This window comes from Cydia fagiglandana, chromosome 9 (assembly GCF_963556715.1).
Source record: "Cydia fagiglandana chromosome 9, ilCydFagi1.1, whole genome shotgun sequence".
Taxonomy (NCBI): Eukaryota; Metazoa; Arthropoda; class Insecta; order Lepidoptera; family Tortricidae; genus Cydia; species Cydia fagiglandana.
In genome coordinates this window covers 409,819-434,369 of record NC_085940.1, presented here as the reverse complement: position 1 = coordinate 434,369, position 24,551 = coordinate 409,819, and the positions used below count along the sequence as shown (strand labels likewise).

The 24,551-nt window shown below is 46.9% G+C and overlaps 1 protein-coding gene across 1 annotated transcript in view; it reads right to left on the bottom strand.

Moving 5' to 3' along the window:
* Window positions 1-24,551, bottom strand: part of LOC134667698 (tuberin) — a 63,631-nt gene that overhangs the window by 23,449 nt on the left and 15,631 nt on the right. Inside the window, exons 18-38 of the mRNA XM_063525122.1 lie at window positions 23,832-24,003; window positions 23,183-23,338; window positions 22,371-22,567; window positions 21,404-21,511; window positions 19,737-19,888; window positions 13,649-13,774; window positions 10,038-10,122; window positions 8,989-9,062; window positions 5,959-6,048; window positions 5,796-5,885; window positions 5,633-5,722; window positions 5,456-5,559; window positions 4,180-4,285; window positions 4,017-4,106; window positions 3,854-3,961; window positions 2,956-3,037; window positions 2,665-2,802; window positions 1,880-2,002; window positions 1,412-1,491; window positions 789-869; window positions 159-243 (exon numbers count right to left, since the gene is read on the bottom strand). Of these exons, the coding sequence (XP_063381192.1) occupies window positions 159-243; window positions 789-869; window positions 1,412-1,491; window positions 1,880-2,002; window positions 2,665-2,802; window positions 2,956-3,037; window positions 3,854-3,961; window positions 4,017-4,106; window positions 4,180-4,285; window positions 5,456-5,559; window positions 5,633-5,722; window positions 5,796-5,885; window positions 5,959-6,048; window positions 8,989-9,062; window positions 10,038-10,122; window positions 13,649-13,774; window positions 19,737-19,888; window positions 21,404-21,511; window positions 22,371-22,567; window positions 23,183-23,338; window positions 23,832-24,003 (2,337 nt within the window). The remainder of the gene's footprint in view (window positions 1-158; window positions 244-788; window positions 870-1,411; window positions 1,492-1,879; window positions 2,003-2,664; window positions 2,803-2,955; window positions 3,038-3,853; window positions 3,962-4,016; window positions 4,107-4,179; window positions 4,286-5,455; window positions 5,560-5,632; window positions 5,723-5,795; window positions 5,886-5,958; window positions 6,049-8,988; window positions 9,063-10,037; window positions 10,123-13,648; window positions 13,775-19,736; window positions 19,889-21,403; window positions 21,512-22,370; window positions 22,568-23,182; window positions 23,339-23,831; window positions 24,004-24,551) is intronic.

Below are 24,551 nucleotides of genomic sequence, written 5' to 3'. Positions count from 1 at the left end.
ACAAATTCTATTTATTTCGCAACCTCAATAAAACATTTACAGAGAGATACATAACATAATACATGAAGACAGAGGCAACAAAAGGTGGTCTGACCGGTAAAGAGCGATCTCTCCCAGACAACCTTGAGTTAGCTCGGAGTCAGTTAGACGCGAGTTACCTCGGGCACGTAGAGCAGCATGTCGTCGTCGTGCGCGGCGCCGCGCACCGGCGACCCGGGGATGTTGATCGGCTGCGTGCTCATACTGCGGAACAATAACATATTCACTATTTCAACGCAATCAGGGGTTTCTCGAATAGGATTTAAACGGGCGCGGGCACAATGTGTAAAATTCAAGTCGTAATATCATCGAATGGGAGTTATAAATCAAGATTTAGTAGGCGAGAGAATTTAAAAACAAATAGAATTAGTGAATAGAATCAGGCATTACTTTGCGGAAATCCAAATTAATTAAAACCAAAATATTACTTTGCTAATCCGCGTAAAAAATAATGTGCAAAAAAACGTCACTTGCGTGTGATGTAAAAAATACGCAAGTAAGTATAACGGGTTGGCACTGATTGACTAGCACGTTATCTTTTACGCGGATTAGCAAAGTAATATTTTTTTTTAACAAATAGAATTTCTAAAATGCGATGGTCCGATATTGTTGTCCATAAATTAGACTTTATTTTTTTTTAATTTTATTGACTTTAACTGACAATGAGATCTCAAATTGGTCATTAAAATATACAAAGTGATGGTGTAGTGGTAACAGAGAACGATTGTATCATAATAATGGGAAGTTACCGTTGCGGTTGGTGGGGAGGGCCGATGCAGTGCGTGGCGGCGAGCGGCGGCCTGCGCTCGCCCGCCACCACCGAGTCCGAGCTGTGCACAATATCACGTTTAACATTATGATACGAGCGAATAACCAATAACAATCTCAACATGAACGTCCACGCAATCTTTTATAATTTCATATGTTAGTTAATATTATACACCGTGTTTTTTTAATTTCAGGGGTGCATTCAAAGACACCGATATTCTAATTAACTCCATTTCGGAGATAATCAATAATTTATTTTTTTCCTATAAGGCCTCTACAAGTGTGTACACTTGCCTTAGGGCCGGTTTACATATTGATTAGTGTTTAGAATGAGTTCATACATTTGCTACTAAACTTAAGTACAATCTCGGTCGATCGATGTTCGAAATGACATTGATACGTCACAGATTTCAATTGTTTGGTTGAGTTAAAGGTAATGCCCGTGTTACAACAACGCTATATGCTACATTTAATTACTTTAGAAACTTAAATTAAAACAAAAAAAAACCAAAAAAAAATTTTTTTCCGAAAGTTAACTATGCCATTTAGTTCTCTTAAACGTACTTAACCATACCCCGAAGTTAACAGAATTTAATATACGCACCTAGACTTGTGTAGGTCCTGCGCGTGCGCCGCCTGCGAGGCCGACGAGCCGCTGCGCGATCTGCTCTCGCTCTCCGACGCCTGCAGACATAATACAAGTTTGATCAGTTATGAAAGAACAATATCATTGGTGTAGATTGCGTAACAAGTATAATTATTACAAAAAAAAAAACAAAAAGCATCATACAACCGAATTGATAACCTCTTCCTTTTGAAATTTGGAAGTCGGTTAAAAACGGGATTATATCGCGTGTTGAATAAATTTATAACATATTTGTAATTTGTAAAAATCGTAAAATATCAAGTAGACATTTAACTACAAGCCCTATTTCACCTTGCGACTCTTCTAAACCTATTACATATGTCTGAAGAGGGAACGCCTTCCCTCGAAGTGTGTATGTGACGGTGTAACTGATATATGACATAATGTATGATATATGATATAGTGATATAATGTGGTAGTTCTCACGTTGTTGGTGCTCGTGTCGCCGATGCCGCTGGAGGCGGAGGAGGGCGGCGCGGACGCGGCGGGCGCGGGCGCCAGCAGCGCCAGGATGTCTTGTAGTGATGACTCTTGGTTCTCCCACCCCATCTGCAATACCAACATTTATCAATTTATTATTTATTACAAAAAAAGTTTTACAGCATAACAGTTATAAACTAAGGCACTGTACAATACAAAATATAATTAAAGAAAAAAGAAAATATTCAACTTCCATCCATCACCTCACAGTACCTACGAGACTACCAGCACATACGAGACACATCCGTCCACTGATTTGCAAACGGGTCACTTTCTGGTGCCCGTGACAGAAATGAGTTTAAGACGTTAAGCGCACGGATGGTGGGAGAGTTCCTGTGCGAGACTGTACGCGTTCTCGGGATAGCGAGCAGACTTGTATTTCGCTCACATTACTGTCTGCTTTCTTTTCATTTAAAATTTACTAAGGCATCCTTTCAACGTTTAGCCGACATGTGGAAAGTGAATAGTAGGTCCTATATTTAACTCTTATGAAGGAAACCGAATGTGGTATAGTATAGGAAGACAGATTATTGAGTTAGAAGTAAACGGACCATTAGATAGAGCGCATGTGTATAAATTAAGAACCCCTCTTCCCCTCTCGTCACCTCATGGCGACCGTGATAGGACTCGAACCTGCAACTAACAAAGCTGCTGTAACAAAGTGTACTTATACATTTTTTTTTATAAATTAGGTGTGGACGTATATTTACGGGACAGACAGTCTCCCGTACCTGGTTCTGCACCCGCATGAGCCAGGCCACGTCGCCGGAGGGCGAGCGCACGTGTATCTCGGCCCAGTCCGCGCACCAGCACGGGCACGCGCCCGCCGCCAGCTCGCCCGCGCGCGACCACGCCGCCTCCTCCGTGTCCTGCAACAAGGGACAAGGGGCCTCTACATCAACACACGACACTAAACTGCCTTTGTGGCCTCAATACTAAACTTATACTTGACATTGACACCGAACGCAAACACTACGTAATCCTCCATTTGCTGTTTTCAGGTAAAAAGCGAGTAAACTTACCACTTCTTTTGAGATCTTTTCGAAGCGCTGCGTGAAATTGTTGAGCGCCTCTACTATGGGGTTGTATTCGGCCGAGTTTTGTCTGAAAACCGTAAGATTCCATATAACGCTCCATTGCATTCATACAAGCTGATGTATCTATTATAACAATGCTTTTTAATTTACTTCCCTAACCAATTTTGAATAATCTAATACAAACGCAAACCACCTTAAAATACAAAAAGCAAATTAATCACATGCATACAAACCCACGTTCCGTGTGTGTTAGTTTGAACCACCAGTGTTTTTGTGGTGAAAGTGAAGGCATTCTCTAAATCAAAACGAATATTCTAAATTGAAAACGTGACTGCCATCACTTATAGGTATTTTATAAGTTACAAGCGATAGGCCAATTTGTTTATAACATCACAATTTACAGTTTTCAAGCAAAAGAATATTTATTGTCAGTTGATAAGGCGTTACTAACATAAGGATTTAAGGACAACCGATAACGTATCTTTTGGTTGAAAACGTCACATGTTAGCCATACAGTTCTGTTTCTTAAATCGCATCAAAGTGTTACCGGCTGCAACATACCTTGTGCGAATTTTCCGAGTTACACCGGAACAAACCAGCAGGTTTATGATGCCGTCCCCTTATAGAGCAACTGTATCCGAGTGGTTATAGAACGATACTGCAGCTGTTACACCGTTCTAACCTTATAGCTATTGGTAAGTTAGGATTGTTGAGTTTTCGCTAAATGGAACCGTCACGGGATTTTTCACAGCAGCAGTCCGAACGCTGAGCGAAGCCGATCTGATGTGACAGAGATCTGGACCTGCCAGAGACCAGGACTTGTCGAGAGTAACATAGACCTGATGTTAGCCGGGTGTTGACGTGTGTACGAGTCGGCACTGACCTGGAGGGCACGGTGTCGGGCCGGTCGGAGAGCGAGGAGCTGGCCGAGTTGTCGGTCGAGCGCGAGTGTTGCAGCGAGTGCTTGCTGTAGCGGCCACACCACACCACACGTCACAAGCGAGCAAGCGACAACGTTGTTGACGTGTGTACGAGTCGGCACTGACCTGGAGGGCGCGGTGTCGGGCCGGTCGGAGAGCGAGGAGCTGGCCGAGTTGTCGGTCGAGCGCGAGTGTTGCAGCGAGTGCTTGCTGTAGCTGCCACACCACACCACACGTCACAAGCGAGCAAGCGACAACGTTGTTGACGTGTGTACGAGTCGGCACTGACCTGGAGGGCGCGGTGTCGGGCCGGTCGGAGAGCGAGGAGCTGGCCGAGTTGTCGGTCGAGCGCGAGTGTTGCAGCGAGTGCTTGCTGTAGCTGCCACACCACACCACTAGACATGCGCGAAACAGTGCTTCGAAAAGTGATCCTATATCACATCACTTTTCCGAACACGTAATGGTACACTGAGATATCACATCACTCATCACTCGAAACATGACCCGAACGTGAAACAGCGCGCGGGCGCGCGCGAGATGGCCACATTACAGTTATCTCCTCAATTACGCAGCGCATCCACGGCACTCTAGTGATTCTATGGCGTCTCGGATATAATAAATAAATAAATAAACAGCCTATATACAGTATATACACAAATCAAATTTCTACACTCATATGCACTAATCCACAATTAAATTACGGGATAAACAAGTAATAAGTCGTACTTAGCGCCGCGAACCGCGAAAGTCAACCAAACATTTCACAACAATAATAAAAAACGGTTTTGTTTTCGTCAACTTCAAAATCTCAAATTAATTACTCGATTTAGCCGCGTCCTTCTCTTCTTATAAGAAAACATTTTAAACTCTACGCGGACGCATTAGAGTTTTAAATCTATTGCAGATGCAGAAAATCTTATTCGTAAGAATATTAGTGAAATTTGCGACTACTTAAACGCACAGCGGCGATCGGCCGAGCGGACCGATCCGAATTATTCCGAAGATAGCCGAAAGCATCGCAGAGCGAGAGCGACCGAGCGCTGAGATCGAGTGCGAGTGAGATAACAAAGCAATCATGGCATGGCGAACAAACATGACACTATCACAAGTGGCATTACACATTACGCGCTCTGTGAGTAGACTTTAACTGACCATTCATATCGGCGCGTCAACCTAAGTGGAATTGAATCCATTTCGCGCGCTTCGGCCGGTCGTTGGCGTTCGCGTGGTCGCGCGCTCGGCGCTCGGCTCGCGTGATGCGTAATGTTTGAAGTAATGGTTGATTTCTCGGAGTGACGAGTAATGGCATATTACGTGTTCGAGAGATATCTCATTTGTGATATTACGAGCATTACTTACACATGTCTACACACCACACGTCACAAGCGAGCAAGCGACAACGTTGTTGACGTGTGTACGAGTCGGCACTGACCTGGCCGCGTAGCCAAGATGCCAATCGCTAACGCTCCGTAGCGATCGAAACGCAACTGTCACTGTCACACTCATGTGGAAGAGTGATAGAGATACATAATGCTTTTCGTTGTCGAAGCGATAGCGATTGTAACCTTGGCTAGGCGGCCTGGAGGGCACGGTGTCGGGCCGGTCGGAGAGCGCAGAGCTGGCCGAGTTGTCGGTCGAGCGCGAGTGTTGCAGCGAGTGCTTGCTGTAGCTGCCACACCACACCACACGTCACAAGCGAGCAAGCGACAACGTTGTTGACGTGTGTACGAGTCGGCACTGACCTGGAGGACACGGTGTCGGGCCGGTCGGAGAGCGAGGAGCTGGCCGAGTTGTCGGTCGAGCGCGAGTGTTGCAGCGAGTGCTTGCTGTAGCTGCCACACCACACCACACGTCACAAGCGACCAAGCGACAACGTTGTTGACGTGTGTACGAGTGGGCACTGACCTGGAGGACACGGTGTCGGGCCGGTCGGAGAGCGAGGAGCTGGCCGAGTTGTCGGTCGAGCGCGAGTGTTGCAGCGAGTGCTTGCTGTAGCTGCCACACCACACCACACGTCACAAGCGAGCAAGCGACAACGTTGTTGACGTGTGTACGAGTCGGCACTGACCTGGAGGGCACGGTGTCGGGCCGGTCGGAGAGCGAGGAGCTGGCCGAGTTGTCGGTCGAGCGCGAGTGTTGCAGCGAGTGCTTGCTGTAGCTGCCACACCACACCACACGTCACAAGCAACCAAGCGACAACGTCGCAACTCAAGAGTCAAACTACGTTTTTTTAAATATCCTTTTCGGTTACCGGGATATTCATATTTGCTCATGAAAGAAAACTATGAGACACGGGGGACGGGGTATCCCGTTGACCAAGAACGCGGTTAAGGGTTCGATAGTTCGTTGGATTCGATAAGTCCACCCCGACTTTTAAATTCATTGTATGCGATATAATGCGTTTACATAGTTTTACTTTTTCTGCTAAATTGTCCTTTTTACTTTGAAATAAAACGACAATCTTAAAATTCAATTGAAAAGGCACGACGTGGTTGTAATGACGTTTCGGCGAGTACACCATAGGGCAAACTCGAATTATACCGTGATAAAAAAAAAGGATTTCAGTTCGTAAAACAGAAAACTACACAATTTATACATACTTATCTGTTTTACAGATTCAAAACCTTTTTTTTAAATATGTTTATACACGAGGCATATCAAACATGAAAGTAGGCACAACGGAATTGTGCGAGCCACGACAATATCTAGTTTACCTTAATTTAGGAAATGCATGCTATGCGAGTGTACATTTTAATAAGTCGGTAAGTACGTAGTTTGACTCGGCCGGAATGTTAGTAACAATTCTATGGTCTATTCTAATGAAAGTATTTTTCTATTTGACTATCTAATAATGGTTTTATTCTATTTAACTATATCGCCAAATTTTATTTAACATTGGAACAGACCTTAAAGATTACTTCGTGATGACTTCAGAAAGTAAAGTTGGACTAAGCTAGCTACGTCATATTTTCATAGGAATTTGACAATAACATTGCCACACTTTGTCATTGCAATAATGCAGAGTTATCTTGGTCCGACTACTAGCGATTACTTGAAACATGATAGGTAAATGGAAATGATTTGAAGATTCAAAGTCATTGCGTAATAATCTTTCTGAATACCTAATTTAAAGCAAACACCGCAGCTAGCACAAGTTGCTCGCGACTACAGCGCGGGCCCATATAAACCGCCACGTTATAGTATAAGTGGAAGTAAACAAAATATTAATTTACATGTAATTTAACGGCCTCGTAGCCTAGTCGGCAGTGACCTTGCCTACGAAACAGAAGAATAAAGAAACAGCAGGTCCCGGGTTCTAATCCTGGTAAGGGCATTCATTTGTGTGTTTATCACAAATATTTGTTCCTGAGTTATGGATGTTTGTTTTTTATGTAATAGTCAGCAAACGAGCAGACATGTTTTCTGTGTATATAAGTATTCATATATACCTATGTATTATAACTACAGTGTGTTTTCTGTAACAGGAGCAATAAATTAAACTGTAGGCTGTACTCCTCAAACTGACCAAAATTTGTTCAGCAACTTTTGAAAATAACTCATGTTTTGATTTTATTACACTTTAAAGTTTATTCTAAGACGCAAAGTATTGCAAATTTTGTTATGTTAAAAGCGTGACAAGTAACGTCAGCGTACATTGAAGGCAATATTTATTTTGTATGAAAAAGAGGAAGTCTAAAGGATTCATAATTTTTATAAGTTGCTGAACAAATGTTGGTCAGTTTGAGGAGTACATCCTTTAGTTTAATTTATTGCTCCTGTTACAGGAAGCACCCTGTATACATATATCGTCGTCTAGTGCCCACAACACAAGCCTTATTGAGCTTACTAGGTCGATCTGTGTAAAATTGTCCGATAAAAATTTGAATTTGTTTAAATGTAATACCGTCAAAAATACGTTGTTAAAGTGTTACTGGGCCCACGCTGCAATAATGGCCACAACTTATGCTAGTTGTGCAGTACGTTAACTCGCGTTTAGTGTCGTTAGGAAGCGCACGATGAAGCGGTTAGTCCCGCGCCCGGGCCGGTATTAGTGACACACAAAACCAAACCAAACACTATCCATTATGTCGGTAGAAACTAAAGCCCCTCTTGCGTGTACAATTCACAATTACGCATTAAATTAATTACTTATAACGGAGAATGTTCATGTAAAATAAATTACATATAAGTGGACTGAATTAATCAAACTTCTTATACTTCGTTTTTTTTAGCATTAGAAATAAGGTAAACAATCTTGATGTGTCTTTTTATTGAAAAACACGTTTAAAAAATAAGTCACGGCAAATATGTAACAATTATGAATCTAATACGATCATTTATATTCTTCTGCTTTCATAAGTAATAGTTACTGATTTTAAAAAAGCGTATTACAATTAAAAGACATGTCAAGATCGCTTACCTTCTTGCAAGTTCTTTCTAATGCTAAAAAAAACGAACTATAGCTTCTTACGTCTATGCGAACTCAAACAAGAGGGGTTTTAGCTATGTTATTAACTTATTACGTATACGGTTCTGCTACTCGTTAGTTCTTAAAAGAAGCATGATTTTGAAACAGTTTATCAAAATTATAATGATTAGGTATTTATTCCTTTTTGTGTTCGTTTATTACTTTTGATTAGTTCAAACAGTCTCCTAATCACAAACTAGTTTAATTGTTGAACCATTTAGGGTTCAAGTTAACTTCAGCACTACTTGCACCATCCCACTAACCCGGGATTATAGTTAAACCGTTAACCCAGTGTCAAACTGTACTGTTGGGTAACCATTGTAACCCCAGGTTTAACCGGTTAACCCCGAGTTAGTGAATGGTGCAAGTGGCCGTAAGTTGGTTGATGAAGACTCACGTAATCAAATGTACAATCGCCATCAGATATATCGGAGCGGCCAAGGTGTTCACAAATATCTGAACACGCCTCTATTGTCAGGGCGTTAGAGTGCGCGTTCAGATATTGTGAACACCTTGGCCGCTCCGATATATGTGATGGCGACTGTACTGTACAGTGAGCCCTGAATGGTCATCGATTGAAATCAAGTTAGTTTTCCACAAATAGTGAGACAAAGAGTGGTAGAGGCTTACCGTTTGATCTCGGGCGGGTTGGAGACTTGTAGGTTGTTGTGGTTCTGCCCGTGGCTCCCGTCGCTCGGCGGTACCTTCATTACAATATTAACTATTACTTATAATATACAATTATACACACTGACATCATTTAAAAAAAATTACACTATAACTTGTGTCTTCCCAGGCTCATCACCAGTGATCGTACATTTTCCAGCATTTTTGGTGCAGCGGAGTGGTGTTAACGGAATTGGTATAAATAATTCCAATCCTAATGATTAATTAGCGTTAATTACCTTAATTTACCATTTCAGTTGAAATTATCTATACCAATTCCGTTAACTCCACTCTGCTGCACCAAAAATGCTGGAAAATGTACGATCATTGCTCATAACACTCAATGCGTCTAAAATTCTATTGTAAAATTGACATGAAAACACCCAGCTTTGCTGTAGTTTTAGGCGCCAACATGTACGATTTATAAAAAAATCAAAACTCTTTGACCGCCATACGTCATGTGACGCGCGCGGCTACAACCCAATATCAACCTTCGCGCATGCCGACAGGGTTCACGCTGATATAATGCCTCTGCCTGATATGATGATGATGAACTCTTAAACACCTTGGTCTTGACCCAGTATTGAGAAAATTTTCGCTGATTTTAATTTTTAACAAGCAGAAACGTCTGCTAACGATGCTACTAAGCTTAGAATAAAGTTTGACGCGCCGCGCACTATAGGACGCGCATTCAAATAGTCAAATAAACAACAAACACATGTATACACAACTTACAGAGGGAATTTGGAATGAGAAATAATAATAGATATTGGGATTTGTTACAGTGTTTAATGTGACTTTTTGAATCTTAAGTCTGACGTCCACATTTTTTCGGGTGCGGTCTTTTGCAGGATCCAGTTTTCTGTAGTATGCATGCAGGATCCCGCAAACAGAATCCTAAAAGTTAGTATATTAGCACCTATACTACTAAAACGGGATCCTGCAAAAAAACTGGGTTGTTATTGGTTGTTTGTATAAAGTATGTAAGTGGTATATATAGTATGCGTAGGTACCAGCTTGGCGTGTTCGTCGTGGAGCGCGAGCGGCGGCAGCGGGCTCGCCGCGCTCTCCGCGTGCTGCCGGCACAGCGTCGCGCATCTGCGGGGAACTCTACTTAGTCACCATCAATACTCTTCCAATACTAATGGAGGCTGGCATCAATCCCTTCACCTATTCTTTTTTCTTTATTCAGACAAACAGTAGGTATAAGTTTACAGCTGCAGGATGCCAAGACTAGTAGGGTCAGTAAGGTCATTTAGCATGCACTTTAGTCTCAGGCGATGCCGCTTGGCATGATTGTTCCTTAGGTCAAATAAAGTTGATCTGGCCCGGTAGACAGGAGATCGTACCATGCAGACCCCCCAAAAAGGGGGGGTGAAAGAGTCGGCTCCCCAGGTCCAATCTATGCTATATTCCTTCCTAGTCTTAGCAACTAGGGCAAGTTATATATCATTTTCGTATAAATTAGGGACGAGGAATTCATTTTTGAAATAATTATTATGCCTTTCCATACAAAAAAAAAAGATTTTTGTACAAAACATGAAAATGTTATGTAATTTTTTGTGACAATTTTGGATGTTACAATCACAGTGTGGCGATTTGCACTAAATAAAAAATTGGACGATGTAGCCCATGTATTCTTTATTCTGGAAAATATCACTTTATAGTAGGCATTCATACATTTTTTTGTAAAAAGAAAATAATTTATAGCGCGTGGCGGTAACGATTTCCATACAAATGGAACTATGCCCAAAGTCAAAGATTAAAAATGTTTACTAAAACACTGAATTTGATATTTTAAAAGTTTAAACATTATGTTTTAATAATTTTTCCATGCGTTTTTGCCCTTTTTTGGTACAAATTTGTTGTTTTTATTTTTCTCCATACAAACTTTCTCCCCCCCCCTTTCCCCCCTTAAGGGTAGATATTTTAAAATTTGTTTTTATAACTAACTTATTCCTTTTGTAATTAATCGATGTTCAAACGTTCAGGTTAAAATGTTCGGTAGTTTAGGATCTACATGTGTTTGAGCTAAAGACATTTTATTTCATAATATCCCATACATTATAATATCTAACAAAACTCTGCTTACTTCCAGACATCATACAATCTAAACCCCTGAAGATATGAAGCTGAAATTTTCAACATCAATTAAATGCGACAGGTTTAAGTTTAAAATAAAATAAAATTTTATAAAATCAACGCTTAAGGGGGGGGGGGGGAATGGGGGGGGGGGAGAAAGTTTGTGTTGAAGAAAAATAAAAACAACAAATTTGTACCAAAAAAGGGCAAAAACGCATGGAAAAATTATTAAAACATTATACAGTGTGGAAGTCTTATACAGGCGATAAATTAAATCGGACATAGTATTCATTAGTGTAATCATGAAGTAAAAGGTTTTTTTAAGTTGCAGTTCATTACGACCCCATAATAAATTTTTTTTAAATTTCTCAGCAGCAATGAACTGTAAACATGGTTGCGGTACCGAAAAGTCAAATGTTCATTAGCAATACAACAATAGCATTTACAAACTTACCTATCTGGAGGAATATTCACAATACATGTTAGCATTACACTGCGTTTAATGTTTTGTAGTTATTTTGGTAGATAAAAGTACTACTAGGCCTGTTAAAAGATATTACCTAAATCTTATTTGTTTATCATGTTTATCAACAAGAAACTGACTTCATTTTAATCAGTCACGATGACAGCACTTGACGTGATTATTTCTAATCTGAGCAATAGACAAGCACCTTTGATAGCACACCTTTTTTGAAAATTCATTTAATATCAGTATCTCATAAGTGATTATTGTGTATTCATTTCGTATTTAATTTGCCTGATTGTTTATACCAGGATGGCGGAAAATAAGCATACGGCCCGCCTAATAGTTGTACAGTTATTACCAAAATTATTTCGAGAATTAACTAAACCGTTTAAACACCACAAAACTTGGTACATTGTGTGAAAACGTGGCAAACTCTTTGGTGGAATTGCAAGTTTCTTATTTTATCTCAACTCTGATTTGACAATGTCAGTCTTTCGATTCAAAAGTAATCGTATGTTATAAAAATGCCCCGTTTAACAACTTTTACTGCTCCTAAATTAATGGATATGATTTTAATTTACGGTGAAACACTACAAAATGGTCATCGAGCGCCAGCTGTGTACAGAGAGCGATTCCCTCATCGAGTTGTACCAAGAAACGCTCGAGTAATTATTGTAAACGCGATACAGGGAGCTCGCGAAGGATTGCCCGTAACTGGAAGGGTGGAGGGGGCAAAACTAAACTCAGGTTTCTCAGAATTTGTGTTGTTGTAAATTGTGTTTTTTAGTTTTCTCTTTTACTTGGTTTTCTTTAGGTAAGTATTTCAGCAACTTCAGTACATTTCAGTTGTAATTTCAATGGGTCGTTATTAAAATAAATGATTGCTTTAATAAGATTTTTTGATGTAATTTGATTTTAAACTAAGTAGTAATTTCGTCAGATAAAAAACATCATACTTATTAAATTGTTTATACGACAACGGTTTCACTCACTTGAAACCGTTGAGTGAGTGAAACCGTTGTCGTATAAACAATTTAAAATATGTCTCACGAAAGTTTAATATCGATTATCATACTTATTTATTATTTATCCACTCATGACAGTTAATGACATTACATACGCAATAGGAGTTTTTGAAAGTAACTGTCAACGAGCCTTTAACGTGAGTGTGTTTGCATTACATTGCTGGCTGAATTATTTTGTATGGACAAAATTACTGTTGCAACTTTAAGTAAATGTTATTTAATTACCTTTACTTTGTCCTATACTAACCACCGTTAAGAGATTCGCCCGTATTAGACTTCCACACTGTATTTAAACTTTTAAAATGTCAAATTCAGTGTTTTAGTAAACATTTTTAATCTTTGATTTTGGGCATAGTTCCATTTGTATGGAAATTGTTACCGCCACGCGCTATATATTATTTTTTTATTACAAAATAATGTATCAATGCCTACTATAAAGTGATATTTTCCAGAATAAAGAATACATGGGCTACATCGTCCAATTTTTTATTTAGTGCAAATCGCCACACTGTGATTGTAACATCCAAAATTGTCACATAAAATGACATAACATTTTCATGTTTTGTACAAAAATCTTTTTTTTTGTATGGAAAGGCATAATAATTGTTTCAGAAATAAATTCCTCGTCCCTAATTTATACGAAAATGATATATAACTTGCCCTAGTTGCTAAGACTAGGAAGGAATATAGCATAGATTGGACCAGGGGAGCCGACCCTTCCCCCCCCCCCCTTCTTGAGGGGTCTGCATGGTACGATCTCCTGGCTACCGGGCCAGATCAACTTTGTTTGACCTAAGGAACAATCGTGCCAAGCGGCATCGCCTGAGACTAAAGTGCATGCGCTTCCATACATTTGTGTTCCTTACTGACCCTACTAAGACGCTTATACTGTTAATACTTAGTCATTATCATAAAATTCATAAACATGTATACACTTTTCGAAATATGTTATATGACAACAGTAATTTATGAAATAAGAAACGAAACTCGATTTTTGTCACGATTGCCATCATTTCTAGGGTAAGCAAGTAACGAGAACAGTAGAGCTGACCTGTCGCACATGCCCTGTTTGATGGTGTTCATGTTGCAGCCGGCCGTGGTGATGGTGACCAGCTTGTGGCCCACCAGCCACGTCATGGACTGCCCGCCGGAGAACATCCACTCCGCTGCGTCGCTCCTGCAACGAGTATACATGAGAATCATATTGCTTTTTGTTCTTGATTACTGGAAGATATGTAACACATATATGTAAGGAACAAAATCACCCAAACACCCATGTTGACTGTTACCTCTGCGGCTTGACGCTGCAGGCGGAGGCGGTGTAGCGCGCCAGCAGGTCGACGCAGGTCTCGGTGAGCTCCACGTGGAAGGCTACATACCTCTGCGGCTTGACGCTGCAGGCGGAGGCGGTGTAGCGCGCCAGCAGGTCGACGCAGGTCTCGGTGAGCTCCACGTGGAAGGCTACATACCTCTGCGGCTTGACGCTGCAGGCGGAGGCGGTGTAGCGCGCCAGCAGGTCGACGCAGGTCTCGGTGAGCTCCACGTGGAAGGCTACATACCTCTGCGGCTTGACGCTGCAGGCGGAGGCGGTGTAGCGCGCCAGCAGGTCGACGCAGGTCTCGGTGAGCTCCACGTGGAAGGCTACATACCTCTGCGGCTTGACGCTGCAGGCGGAGGCGGTGTAGCGCGCCAGCAGGTCGACGCAGGTCTCGGTGAGCTCCACGTGGAAGGCTACATACCTCTGCGGCTTGACGCTGCAGGCGGAGGCGGTGTAGCGCGCCAGCAGGTCGACGCAGGTCTCGGTGAGCTCCACGTGGAAGGCTACATACCTCTGCGGCTTGACGCTGCAGGCGGAGGCGGTGTAGCGCGCCAGCAGGTCGACGCAGGTCTCGGTGAGCTCCACGTGGAAGGCTACATACCTCTGCGGCTTGACGCTGCAGGCGGAGGCGGTGTAGCGCGCCAGCAGGTCGACGCAGGTCTCGGTGAGCTCCACGTGGAAGGCTACATACCTCTGCGGCTTGACGCTGCAGGCGGAGGCGGTGTAGCGCGCCAGCAGGTCGACGCAGGTCTCGGTGAGCTCCACGTGGAAGGCTACATACCTCTGCGGCTTGACGCTGCAGGCGGAGGCGGTGTAGCGCGCCAGCAGGTCGACGCAGGTCTCGGTGAGCTCCACGTGGAAGGCTACATACCTCTGCGGCTTGACGCTGCAGGCGGAGGCGGTGTAGCGCGCCAGCAGGTCGACGCAGGTCTCGGTGAGCTCCACGTGGAAGGCTACATACCTCTGCGGCTTGACGCTGCAGGCGGAGGCGGTGTAGCGCGCCAGCAGGTCGACGCAGGTCTCGGTGAGCTCCACGTGGAAGGCTACATACCTCTGCGGCTTGACGCTGCAGGCGGAGGCGGTGTAGCGCGCCAGCAGGTCGACGCAGGTCTCGGTGAGCTCCACGTGGAAGGCTACATACCTCTGCGGCTTGACGCTGCAGGCGGAGGCGGTGTAGCGCGCCAGCAGGTCGACGCAGGTCTCGGTGAGCTCCACGTGGAAGGCTACATACCTCTGCGGCTTGACGCTGCAGGCGGAGGCGGTGTAGCGCGCCAGCAGGTCGACGCAGGTCTCGGTGAGCTCCACGTGGAAGGCTACATACCTCTGCGGCTTGACGCTGCAGGCGGAGGCGGTGTAGCGCGCCAGCAGGTCGACGCAGGTCTCGGTGAGCTCCACGTGGAAGGCTACATACCTCTGCGGCTTGACGCTGCAGGCGGAGGCGGTGTAGCGCGCCAGCAGGTCGACGCAGGTCTCGGTGAGCTCCACGTGGAAGGCTACATACCTCTGCGGCTTGACGCTGCAGGCGGAGGCGGTGTAGCGCGCCAGCAGGTCGACGCAGGTCTCGGTGAGCTCCACGTGGAAGGCTACATACCTCTGCGGCTTGACGCTGCAGGCGGAGGCGGTGTAGCGCGCCAGCAGGTCGACGCAGGTCTCGGTGAGCTCCACGTGGAAGGCTACATACCTCTGCGGCTTGACGCTGCAGGCGGAGGCGGTGTAGCGCGCCAGCAGGTCGACGCAGGTCTCGGTGAGCTCCACGTGGAAGGCTACATACCTCTGCGGCTTGACGCTGCAGGCGGAGGCGGTGTAGCGCGCCAGCAGGTCGACGCAGGTCTCGGTGAGCTCCACGTGGAAGGCTACATACCTCTGCGGCTTGACGCTGCAGGCGGAGGCGGTGTAGCGCGCCAGCAGGTCGACGCAGGTCTCGGTGAGCTCCACGTGGAAGGCTACATACCTCTGCGGCTTGACGCTGCAGGCGGAGGCGGTGTAGCGCGCCAGCAGGTCGACGCAGGTCTCGGTGAGCTCCACGTGGAAGGCTACATACCTCTGCGGCTTGACGCTGCAGGCGGAGGCGGTGTAGCGCGCCAGCAGGTCGACGCAGGTCTCGGTGAGCTCCACGTGGAAGGCTACATACCTCTGCGGCTTGACGCTGCAGGCGGAGGCGGTGTAGCGCGCCAGCAGGTCGACGCAGGTCTCGGTGAGCTCCACGTGGAAGGCTACATACCTCTGCGGCTTGACGCTGCAGGCGGAGGCGGTGTAGCGCGCCAGCAGGTCGACGCAGGTCTCGGTGAGCTCCACGTGGAAGGCTACATACCTCTGCGGCTTGACGCTGCAGGCGGAGGCGGTGTAGCGCGCCAGCAGGTCGACGCAGGTCTCGGTGAGCTCCACGTGGAAGGCTACATACCTCTGCGGCTTGACGCTGCAGGCGGAGGCGGTGTAGCGCGCCAGCAGGTCGACGCAGGTCTCGGTGAGCTCCACGTGGAAGGCTACATACCTCTGCGGCTTGACGCTGCAGGCGGAGGCGGTGTAGCGCGCCAGCAGGTCGACGCAGGTCTCGGTGAGCTCCACGTGGAAGGCTACATACCTCTGCGGCTTGACGCTGCAGGCGGAGGCGGTGTAGCGCGCCAGCAGGTCGACGCAGGTCTCGGTGAGCTCCACGTGGAAGGCTACATACCTCTGCGGCTTGACGCTGCAGGCGGAGGCGGTGTAGCGCGCCAGCAGGTCGACGCAGGTCTCGGTGAGCTCCACGTGGAAGGCTACATACCTCTGCGGCTTGACGCTGCAGGCGGAGGCGGTGTAGCGCGCCAGCAGGTCGACGCAGGTCTCGGTGAGCTCCACGTGGAAGGCTACATACCTCTGCGGCTTGACGCTGCAGGCGGAGGCGGTGTAGCGCGCCAGCAGGTCGACGCAGGTCTCGGTGAGCTCCACGTGGAAGGCTACATACCTCTGCGGCTTGACGCTGCAGGCGGAGGCGGTGTAGCGCGCCAGCAGGTCGACGCAGGTCTCGGTGAGCTCCACGTGGAAGGCTACATACCTCTGCGGCTTGACGCTGCAGGCGGAGGCGGTGTAGCGCGCCAGCAGGTCGACGCAGGTCTCGGTGAGCTCCACGTGGAAGGCTACATACCTCTGCGGCTTGACGCTGCAGGCGGAGGCGGTGTAGCGCGCCAGCAGGTCGACGCAGGTCTCGGTGAGCTCCACGTGGAAGGCTACATACCTCTGCGGCTTGACGCTGCAGGCGGAGGCGGTGTAGCGCGCCAGCAGGTCGACGCAGGTCTCGGTGAGCTCCACGTGGAAGGCTACATACCTCTGCGGCTTGACGCTGCAGGCGGAGGCGGTGTAGCGCGCCAGCAGGTCGACGCAGGTCTCGGTGAGCTCCACGTGGAAGGCTACATACCTCTGCGGCTTGACGCTGCAGGCGGAGGCGGTGTAGCGCGCCAGCAGGTCGACGCAGGTCTCGGTGAGCTCCACGTGGAAGGCTACATACCTCTGCGGCTTGACGCTGCAGGCGGAGGCGGTGTAGCGCGCCAGCAGGTCGACGCAGGTCTCGGTGAGCTCCACGTGGAAGGCTACATACCTCTGCGGCTTGACGCTGCAGGCGGAGGCGGTGTAGCGCGCCAGCAGGTCGACGCAGGTCTCGGTGAGCTCCACGTGGAAGGCTACATACCTCTGCGGCTTGACGCTGCAGGCGGAGGCGGTGTAGCGCGCCAGCAGGTCGACGCAGGTCTCGGTGAGCTCCACGTGGAAGGCTACATACCTCTGCGGCTTGACGCTGCAGGCGGAGGCGGTGTAGCGCGCCAGCAGGTCGACGCAGGTCTCGGTGAGCTCCACGTGGAAGGCTACATACCTCTGCGGCTTGACGCTGCAGGCGGAGGCGGTGTAGCGCGCCAGCAGGTCGACGCAGGTCTCGGTGAGCTCCACGTGGAAGGCTACATACCTCTGCGGCTTGACGCTGCAGGCGGAGGCGGTGTAGCGCGCCAGCAGGTCGACGCAGGTCTCGGTGAGCTCCACGTGGAAGGCTACATACCTCTGCGGCTTGACGCTGCAGGCGGAGGCGGTGTAGCGCGCCAGCAGGTCGACGCAGGTCTCGGTGAGCTCCACGTGGAAGGCTACATACCTCTGCGGCTTGACGCTGCAGGCGGAGGCGGTGTAGCGCGCCAGCAGGTCGACGCAGGTCTCGGTGAGCTCCACGTGGAAGGCTACATACCTCTGCGGCTTGACGCTGCAGGCGGAGGCGGTGTAGCGCGCCAGCAGGTCGACGCAGGTCTCGGTGAGCTCCACGTGGAAGGCTACATACCTCTGCGGCTTGACGCTGCAGGCGGAGGCGGTGTAGCGCGCCAGCAGGTCGACGCAGGTCTCGGTGAGCTCCACGTGGAAGGCTACATACCTCTGCGGCTTGACGCTGCAGGCGGAGGCGGTGTAGCGCGCCAGCAGGTCGACGCAGGTCTCGGTGAGCTCCACGTGGAAGGCTACATACCTCTGCGGCTTGACGCTGCAGGCGGAGGCGGTGTAGCGCGCCAGCAGGTCGACGCAGGTCTCGGTGAGCTCCACGTGGAAGGCTACATACCTCTGCGGCTTGACGCTGCAGGCGGAGGCGGTGTAGCGCGCCAGCAGGTCGACGCAGGTCTCGGTGAGCTCCACGTGGAAGGCTACATACCTCTGCGGCTTGACGCTGCAGGCGGAGGCGGTGTAGCGCGCCAGCAGGTCGACGCAGGTCTCGGTGAGCTCCACGTGGAAGGCTACATACCTCTGCGGCTTGACGCTGCAGGCGGAGGCGGTGTAGCGCGCCAGCAGGTCGACGCAGGTCTCGGTGAGCTCCACGTGGAAGGCTACATACCTCTGCGGCTTGACGCTGCAGGCGGAGGCGGTGTAGCGCGCCAGCAGGTCGACGCAGGTCTCGGTGAGCTCCACGTGGAAGGCTACATACCTCTGCGGCTTGACGCTGCAGGCGGAGGCGGTGTAGCGCGCCAGCAGGTCGACGCAGGTCTCGGTGAGCTCCACGTGGAAGGCTACATACCTCTGCGGCTTGACGCTGCAGGCGGAGGCGGTGTAGCGCGCCAGCAGGTCGACGCAGGTCTCGGTGAGCTCCACGTGGAAGGCTACATACCTCTGCGGCTTGACGCTGCAGGCGGAGGCGGTGTAGCGCGCCAGCAGGTCGACGCAGGTCTCGGTGAGCTCCACGTGGAAGGCTACATACCTCTGCGGCTTGACGCTGCAGGCGGAGGCGGTGTAGCGCGCCAGCAGGTCGACGCAGGTCTCGGTGAGCTCCACGTGGAAGGCTACATACCTCTGCGGCTTGACGCTGCAGGCGGAGGCGGTGTAGCGCGCCAGCAGGTCGACGCAGGTCTCGGTGAGCTCCACGTGGAAGGCTACATACCTCTGCGGCTTGACGCTGCAGGCGGAGGCGGTGTAGCGCGCCAGCAGGTCGACGCAGGTCTCGGTGAGCTCCACGTGGAAGGCTACATACCTCTGCGGCTTGACGCTGCAGGCGGAGGCGGTGTAGCGCGCCAGCAGGTCGACGCAGGTCTCGGTGAGCTCCACGTGGAAGGCTACATACCTCTGCGGCTTGACGCTGCAGGCGGAGGCGGTGTAGCGCGCCAGCAGGTCGACGCAGGTCTCGGTGAGCTCCACGTGGAAGGCTACATACCTCTGCGGCTTGACGCTGCAGGCGGAGGCGGTGTAGCGCGCCAGCAGGTCGACGCAGGTCTCGGTGAGCTCCACGTGGAAGGCTACATACCTCTGCGGCTTGACGCTGCAGGCGGAGGCGGTGTAGCGCGCCAGCAGGTCGACGCAGGTCTCGGTGAGCTCCACGTGGAAGGCTACATACCTCTGCGGCTTGACGCTGCAGGCGGAGGCGGTGTAGCGCGCCAGCAGGTCGACGCAGGTCTCGGTGAGCTCCACGTGGAAGGCGGCGGAGGCGGAGGCGGCCGAGGCGCGCGAGCCGGCCCCCAGCGGCGCCGCCGACGCGCCGCGCGACCCCTGCCCCGAGACACTTTACATAACTAACATCACAATATAGTCGCCAGTTTCAACATCTTAGAGCGTAAAATTAAAACCAAAATATTACTTTGCTAATCCGCGAGAAGATAACGTGCTAGTCAATCCTTGCGTATTTTTACATGCAATTTATGTTCCCACCCTCCCACCGCAAAAATAAATACGCAAATAAATATAACAAACCACCACCAAATAAATAATACTCGACACGTGTTTCGCCTCTCTACAAGGCATCCTCAGGAGTTGTTGACGGTCTGACGCCCGGCAACGGAATGAGAATGATTCTTCAGAATCATTCCTTTGATATTTTACATGTTTGCGAAAAGGGATTGCGTTTGGGTGTTCTCGAACAACTTGAAATAATTAGGTACAACAATAAGGGCATTTTTTTTTATTTTTTTTTATTATGAATGGGCTTACTCATGGCCACAGACTAGCCGAGGCGTAGACGTGACCTACGATGGAGCGAGCTCGCCCAGAAGGTGCCTGTTCACTCTTGATTTGAAGGTTGCCGGGTTATAAGAACACGGAAATATAGACGCCGGCAAGGAATTCCATTCCTTGGCAGTGCGCATAAGGAAAGTAGAAGCAAAGCGCTTCGTGCGATTGATGATTCTTAACCAACAATTGAATGTTGCGTCATCGCCGTTATTACGAATTTTTCCATCTCACTCACACTTGCACAGTAGGGGGAGTGGTCAAGGTATAAATATGGTAGACCAGTCTGGACAGGTCATTCCGTTGCCGGGCGTCAGACCGTCAACAACTCCTGAGGATGCCTCGTCGCCCAATTTTAATTTTCGACCACGAAGTCATCACCTATTAGCTGTGCCTAAAACACGCACTACGTCCCATGGCAAATCACCACTTGTCCGCGCTCTACAATATATTAACGCGCTCTACAATATATTAACGCGCTCCTCGCATCAGCACCGGAATGTGATGTATTTGCAAGTGGTTGGATGGACCTGTGTAAACAATGTATGAAGTTCTGTGGGGCGATGGATAAGCGTGAATCATCTGTCTTGTATTAGTTTTACTTTCTCACATTTGTTCTGTTTTTCCTTTTTATAGTTCGTTTTTTTTAGCATTAGAAAGAACTTGCAAGAAGGTAAGCGATCTTGACATGTCTTTTAATTGAAAAACGCTTTTTAAAAATCAAAAACGATTACTTATGAAAGCAGAAGAAAATAAATGATCGTATTAGATTCATAATTGTTACATATTTGCCATAACTTATTATTAAAATGTGTTTTTCAATTAAAAGACACATCAAGATTGTTTACCTTATTTCTAATGCTAAAAAAAACGAACTATAGTCTGTATCGTGTACCTTGTTTGTATAAATACTGTCTATTATAAATTTCAGTGTATTAGTCCGCTGTAATGCTGTGTACATTTTATGAATAAAAAAAATAGGATATTTCGTTATGAATCATCGTCATATTCCAACGCTGAAATCGGGGGCGAAGGCTAGTATAAAGTAATAGTTCTCACCAGACTGGAGCTGCGCTTGCGGTTGCTGGAGTCCTCGTTGGCCGGCGCGTGCACCTTGTAGTTGTGGAGCTGCTCCTCGAACGGCATGATGATGTAGTTGTGCAGACCCTGGCAACACCATCATTGTTACTGAACGATACCCTACACCAGTGGTTTTTCAAACTTTTTCATGACGCGACCCCCTTACTACTACTACTACGCGACCCAGCGTAGGACGTCCACCCACAAGATGGACAGACGATCTTGTTAAGGTCGCCGGAAGACGCTGGATGCGGGTCGCTTCCAACCGGCACGTATGGAGGTCCAAGGGGGAGGCCTATGTTCAGCAGTGGACGTCTTATGGCTGAGATGATGATGATGATGACCCCCTTACTACGAACTATAGTTCGTTTTTTTTAGCATTAGAAAGAACTTGCAAGAAGGTAAGCGATCTTGACATGTCTTTTAATTGAAAAACGCTTTATAAAAATATAAAACTATTACTTATGAAAGCAGAAGAATATAAATGATCGTATTAGATTCATAATTGTTACATATTTGCTGTAACTTATTTTTAAAATGTGTTTTTCAATTAAAATACACATCAAGATTGTTTACCTAATTTCTAATGCTAAAAAAAAACGAAGTATAATTGTTATAAGGCTGGAAGAGGCCAGCGGGGTCGCGACCCACAGTTTGAAAACCACTGCCCTATACCTACAAGGATCCTGCGCCTTTAAAGATCTACTATCTTGTATTTCCCTAATCAAAACCCTATCCTATATAAAATTTCTAATTTCTGTATTTCATTTCAGACGGTTGATCCGAGTAGACGGTAGTGGAGTATGCATAATCTTAATATGTTACGACCTAGCTAGTGTATAGTATATATCCAATTTATAATAATAATAATAGATAACAGGACTTAAATCCACACACGCCGCCACATCACATGGCGACCCTGCCACGTGACGTACGGCATACTCACGTGTATAATAAACCGGACGAAGTTCCGTCTGTAAGAGAGCCGGCACTTGAGGAACCAGGCGGCGACCACGTGGTGTGCGAGCGAGACCACGTAGTGGTTGTAGCGGGACGGGTTCGTGTACGGGAGCAGGATGGCGAATACCGACATGTACTGGTCTTCAACGAACGAGGCGAATACTCGCGGTAGTCGGGTTAGTGCTGAAAAACAGGTTTTTTTTTAAATATGATTATACAATGTACATGATAGAAGGACGTAATTTACCGAAAAGGATCCACCCATCAGGGCTTTTTGACAGAAAGTTCAAATTCTATTGACAGATCCTTTCCCATAAATAGCGACCAGTTACTAAAATGGAATTATAGCGAAATTGTTATTATTTATTTTTATAATTGATACTACACTCACTATATGGTAACGTGTTAAGGCCTGTGCACACCGGCTGCGTGTGCGTGACGTACACGTATGCGTGCGGCGTTGTAGTATACAGATCTTTATGAGAGACGTGTGCGTGTGCGGCTCCAACATTTTAGCGCACGCACACGCGCACGTCACGCACACGCAATCCGGTGTGCACAGGCCTTTAGTCGTGCTTTTGGATTATTACAAATAAATCACAGTTAAATATCTAAAACACAATCATTTTTAAAACCTACAAATAAATAAAAGCAGCTAATTGAAAGTTAATTTTGCCGTGAGCGTCCATAAACCAGATATAAGCATATTTTAAATTTCGGACCCTGAAATTATAACTCAAACCAATTACGGCTCAGTTAGAATCTAAACGACTGCAGCGCCATCTGTGTTGAACTTACTGGATAGAAACTCTAGCATGGGTCCTGCGATGAGCTTGGTGTCGGACACCTTGGAGAGGTCCAGTAGAACCTCGGGAAGTAGCTTCACCATGGTGTCACGGGCTTCCAGGGTGAACTGCGTCAGTGCTGCCAGGTATGGCGCCGGCGTCCGCAAAACTGTGCCGCATGATAAAAACATATGTACTTTTTTTACAGTTAACGTCGATAAAGAGGCGAATTATAATTACTAAAAGAAAGATTTGAAAACACACAGAGCAAACGCGTCACTTTTCTTCGTTTCGTCTCTAAGTTAGGTAATAACTAAAAAAATGTTCAATTGTTTTTGCACATTTTTCTGTTTTTAATTATGAAATAAACAAATACGCAGGGCCGCAGGTCACTTATAACTCCATGTAAGTATGAATTTTGCTGAAACCAATTTTATCTGCCAATCTGCTCCCCTATTCAATGATCGATCGACTCAAGATCGAGCCTTGGGGTCGGCTAGATGTGTGTTGTTATGTTTGTATATTCCAAATATTGGTTAATCTATACGACATCGTAAGTATTGTAGACAAAACTTTAAAAGAATGGGGGGAAATTAGGTTTGAACATGAACAGGATCAGTCTGGGAGTTAAAAGTTAGGAGGATATATATGAAGAGACTGACCCATGCCGTAGCGCAGCAGACAGCGCACTACCCTCTGTTGCGTTAACGGCTCGAGGAAGGCGTGGTAGGGCGCTAGGGCCCCTAGGGAAGGTAGTACGGCAGCGTGGAGTTCCGACACCAGGACCTTTTGACCCCGCAGACACTCGGGGAACGCCAGGCTTCTGTCCGACAACTAGAAAAAAATTGTAAAATCTGTACTATCGTCCAAAATGTTAAGAGCGCTCTTACAAGAAAAGTCGAAATAATGCAAAATTGATGATACTAGTCGACGAAATTCAGGACTTTGTGCTCATTATTAGAAACAATGAGTACTTGTTCCAGTAAAAGTGTCTTCTTATCTTTTTAAATATCGTTGTAAATATTAGAAAAAGGACTTATTAAATTAGTAATGAATTTTTTTCTGATGGTCGTTTCCGAAAAACCCCGTGAAGCACTGAACGGCAAGCTCTTATTTGGAAATGTTGAGAAGTTTACTCTGCTAAACCTGGCTATTTTGTATTACTAATACCCTGTACTTTAGGCATATCAAACGATATTTTTCCTACATACCTTTGAGAAAGAGAAAATCAAAGTAAAACGAACTCAATTTTCTCTCCGAAACAAGTGTCAATTCCTACGAAAATCTACTTAATATCGAAGTCATTTTCATACTCAAGCAATCTGCAACGTTTGCTTATACTGTTGGTATACATTAGTGTTTATAAAATTCTACTATAATTT